At 45.9% G+C, this 4,561-nt stretch overlaps 1 protein-coding gene across 1 annotated transcript; it reads left to right on the top strand.

Moving 5' to 3' along the window:
- The first annotated feature begins 1,653 nt into the window (after positions 1-1,653).
- On the top strand, positions 1,654-3,860 carry cyp1c2 (cytochrome P450, family 1, subfamily C, polypeptide 2). The gene has a single exon (XM_076299740.1). It carries the CDS (start codon positions 1,996-1,998, stop codon positions 3,574-3,576), a length of 1,581 nt encoding a protein of 526 aa, XP_076155855.1. The 5' UTR covers positions 1,654-1,995; the 3' UTR covers positions 3,577-3,860.
- Positions 3,861-4,561: the final 701 nt, after the last annotated feature.

Below are 4,561 nucleotides of genomic sequence, written 5' to 3'. Positions count from 1 at the left end.
TCTCTCTCTTTCTTATTAGGATACGTGAAGTGAATTAGCCCAAGAGGAGAAACATACCTGTCAAATAAATCTTTAACCTGTATCATTTCAACCAAATTTGAATGGACTTTCATTGCACTAAGTGCAGTTTAGTGGAACAGTGCATAACTTACACAACACTGCAAACAATCATAAAAATTCTCAAAACTCTCACAAATAGTTAACTGCTCCATGAATTCCTGTAGAAAGCCTGACAACTTATGTATCCATAAACACAACAATTTAGCTGTGTTCAGTCACTTTGGACAGCACTCCTGCTTTGTGTGTGCTGTGATGTGGCATTTCTGTATCACTTCAGCTCTTTGAGTCTTGCAAGCCAGCATAATTAGACTCTTCACTGCCTGTCTGCTCTTTTGTATTTTGTCAAGCATAGCACTCTAAAATGTTTATCTGTAAAACACATCTTTCATTACCTTCCAAAGCAATTTTAGTGAAGCCACAATACAAAGCAAAATTATATCATTAAGTTTATATATAAGTTATACAGCATAAGCATCACACAAACAATAGTATAGAGCACATTACACTTAAGTGTATTTGTTTTTAAGCTGCACCATTAGCAGCACAGCATTGTTTATTGCTGCATATCTGATTGTAAACAAAGCCAGATTTAGACGTGATCTAAAATAGGCCCTGCACACTAAAATAGTCAGTAATGGTGCAGAGCACTGAATAGTATGTGCAGGCTCAATGTTCCTTTAATCCTCTAGCTGTAGTCCAGACCACCTGTAACATTAGATGTCACATATCAACGAGTAAACAGATTGGGTCTGGATATCTTAGGTGAAATTTCACAGGACACAGCACACATTAGTCATGAGGGGCCAAAATGATAAAGTGAAACATTTACACGTGAACTCTTTCCAAATTCAACTCTCCACATATGAGACTTTTTAAAACAGGGGCACTGCACATTTCCAAAGTCTCCCCAAAGGCCCTTCTTCCACACTGAGTTCTGTTTGGACACACAATGTCTTCGTTATGACAAGAAACTGAGCCAGGCTGAGAGCTAGCAGTGAGTTCCGTTCCCAAAACTGAGCAAGACTTCCTATGCTTCACCCCCTGACTTGGCTTCGCCAGCATGACTTCTCCTCCACTTCCCACCTCTGCTCTGCTCTCCGGCCAGGGACAGCTTTAGAGGCCCTGACAGAGAGCTGGAGTAAGAGATATGGGGGCCCTGGGGCCATCACCACCGCCAGCCACACTGGCAGGACAGAGAAAAAAGAACAGGGAGAAGTGAAGAAAGAGGGAGAGGTGGATACAACAAGAAAGTATGAGAGACAGAGAGAAAGAGAAAGAGAGAGAGAGAGAGAGAAAGAGAGAGAGAGAGAGAGATGGGAGGCCTTACCCTTATCCTTACCATAGCCACAATGGGAGGAGAGAAGGAGAGAGAACGAAAGAAAGAGCGAGATAGAGAGATACAGAAAGAGAGTGAAAGAGAGAGAGCGAGAGAGCATGATGCTAAGAAAACCTGAGCGCTTGACCACTCCCACAGCCAAGATATATAAGGGAGAGTGTCAAGGCCGAGATCTACATTCCTCTAATTTGGTCATCTGTGGACAGACACCGCTCCACTGCAAACCACTCACCCTCATCTGCCTAAACCTCAAGCCAAGGCAAGGGAGTGAGGTGTGAGAGAAAGAGGAACAGAGAGAGAGAGAGAGAGAGAGAGAGAGAGAGAGAGGGAGGGTGTATGTGTATGCTGGGGGGTGTTACTGAGAAACTTTGTCTATTCACTTGGATTATTTGGCCAGTTTTCCCAGCTATTTTTTGGGATTTGTAGATATCAATCTGCGGCTGAGACTGAGGCTGATGCGGTTGAGACAGTTGTTTTTTAATCGCTACTGCTGGTGGTTCCACTATTAGCGGAACAAGAAGGATACTTTCTGATTGGTGACTGATTTTAGCCTGAAGAAGGTAAGCTTTCAGCAGTAAGGGTCTTGTAATTGTATCGCCATGGCACTGCTGGATCCAGATTATGGCGTGAAAGGCAGCAGCAGCAGCATCATCAGGGAATGGAGTGGGCAGGTACAGCCGGCTCTCATCGCCTCCTTTGTGTTCCTCTTCTGCCTGGAGGCTTGCCTGTGGGTACGCAACCTGAGACTCAAGAGGAGGCTGCCAGGACCGTTCGCCTGGCCAGTGGTGGGCAATGCCATGCAGCTGGGCCAGATGCCCCACATCACCTTCTCCAAGCTGGCAAAGAAGTACGGCAACGTCTACCAGATCCGGCTTGGGTCTAGCGACATAGTGGTTCTGAATGGCCACACTGCCATCAGGAAGGCTTTGCTCCAGCATGGCGCCGAGTTTGCGGGCCGACCAAACTTTCTATCTTTTCAATTTGTGTCGGGCGGCAACAGTATAACTTTCAGCAACTACAGCAAACAGTGGAAGACGCACCGCAAGATCGCCCAGTCCACCATCCGGGCATTCTCCTCGGCAAACAGCGAAACAAAAAAAGCCTTTGAGCAGCACATTGTGGCTGAGGCTTTGGACCTGGTGAAGTTCTTCTCACAGCTTAGTGACGACGGGTGGTGCTTCAACCCTGGCCACCCGCTCACAGTGGCCGCTGCCAATGTCATCTGCGCCCTCTGCTTTGGGAAGCGCTACGGGCATGACGACCAAGAGTTCAGGACCCTGCTCAGCAGGGTGGAGAAGTTCGGGGAGACGGTGGGCGCAGGGAGCCTGGTGGACGTCATGCCCTGGCTGCAGTCCTTCCCCAACCCAGTGCGCAGTATCTTCCAAAGCTTCAAGGACCTCAACGAGGAGTTCTTCTCCTTCATCAGGGACAAGGTGGTGCACCATCGGGAGACCTACAGCCCCGGGGTGACCAGAGACATGAGCGACGCCATCATGGAGGTGATTGACATGCAAGAAGACCATATCGGTCTCACTCAGGCTCACACTGAGAGCACAGTTTCGGATTTCATCGGTGCAGGGTTGGACACTGTCTCGACCTGCCTCCATTGGAGTCTCCTTCTCCTCGCCAAATACCCAGACATCCAGACGAAGCTCCAGGACAGCATCGACAGGGTGGTCGGCCGCGACCGGCTGCCCTCCATCGAGGACAAGAGCAGCCTGGCGTGCCTGGACGCCTTCATGTATGAGACCATGCGCTACACCAGCTTCGTGCCCCTCACCATCCCCCACTCCACCACCGCCGACGTCACCTTCGAGGGCCTCCACATCCCCAAGGACACCGTTGTGTTCATCAACCAGTGGTCCGTCAATCACGACCCCCTGAAGTGGAAGGACCCCCACATATTTGACCCCTCACGGTTCTTGAACGAGGACGGAAGCCTTGACAAAGACCTCACCAGCAGCGTTATGATCTTCTCAGTGGGCAAGAGACGGTGCATTGGAGATCAGATCGCCAAGGTGGAGGTCTTCTTGTTTACAGCGATTCTCCTGCACCAGTTCACTTTTGAGAGCGACCCAATGCAGGAGCTGAGTTTAAACTGCTCATATGGGTTAACTCTAAAGCCACTCGACTACAGGATCTGTGCCAAGCTCAGAGGGGAACAAATTAAGATGGCATAAAATCCACTTTCAGACTACAGTAACTGGCAAACAGCAAATTCACAGTATGGTATGTACAGCAACTATCTCTGAATGTTAGCCTCTTGTACAGCTAAACATAATATTTACTGGGTTATTAATATAATAAAAGTCATTTATCACTAGTGATTTGTGATGAAGTATTGAATTGTGTTTACCATATATTGTGTATTGTGTTTGCAGCACAAGTGAGCTGCTTTGAGATATTAGTTCAATGCCTTTTGAACCCATAATCAATGTATTACGAAAATAAACACATATGATTACTAATGTTTACAGCATCTTGATTCAGAGTTAGTGGTGGATGTTTGTTTAAGTCGTTTGTCTTTGTCAGAGTCCTTAGTCACTGCAACAGGCAAGCAACTTGATAAATTACCAAAAATAATAACATTCCAGGGAGTATCAAGACGTGATTCAATACTACTTGGAACAAAATACAATATCAACCAAACGCTGTCATGTGGTTGCCTAAAACCACAGCAAACAATAAAACTAAACTATCTATTGTTAAGTAGGTTGGGGTATGCGATTTAGACACATAAAATTGCCATATATAAACTAGTCCTAAGGAATGCGGCCATGCAAATCGCGGGGCTGCTGCCATTGTGATGTGTGGAATATAGGTCTGCAATGTTTCACTTTATTGTTTTCTGTCTGTAGAAACTCCTCATCACAGGCACCATTAAAAAAACAGTACAACTACCACTCTTTGAAAAACATAGATCACCTCATGAGGCAAAAGTTTACATAGATATAACAATACTACAAAATAGTACTACAATACTACAATTTAATAATACTACAAAAATCAATACAAGGAACAGAATGACATGACGTATGGCTTGTTTGACATATTTACACAGTCTATCATAGTATTTGACTTAGTTATGCAACAAGGAAAATACTAAAGCCACCTACAGGCTGAAGCAGAAGTATGTAAAAGAGTTCCAGACGTGTATCGATGGCT

This window comes from Alosa pseudoharengus, unplaced genomic scaffold (assembly GCF_046254945.1).
Source record: "Alosa pseudoharengus isolate Yale_2024_CS ecotype anadromous, Long Island Sound unplaced genomic scaffold, YU_APseudo_1.1 YU_APseudo_1.1_scf_22, whole genome shotgun sequence".
Taxonomy (NCBI): Eukaryota; Metazoa; Chordata; class Actinopteri; order Clupeiformes; family Clupeidae; genus Alosa; species Alosa pseudoharengus.
Note: the sequence above shows the minus strand (reverse complement) of the source record. Positions and strands in the feature narration are given on the sequence as shown.

What these genes read in the sequence shown, in the direction of transcription:
- cyp1c2 (XM_076299740.1), top strand. Translation starts at nt 1,996, where the DNA reads ATGGCACTGCTGGATCCAGATTATGGCGTGAAAGGCAGCAGCAGCAGC.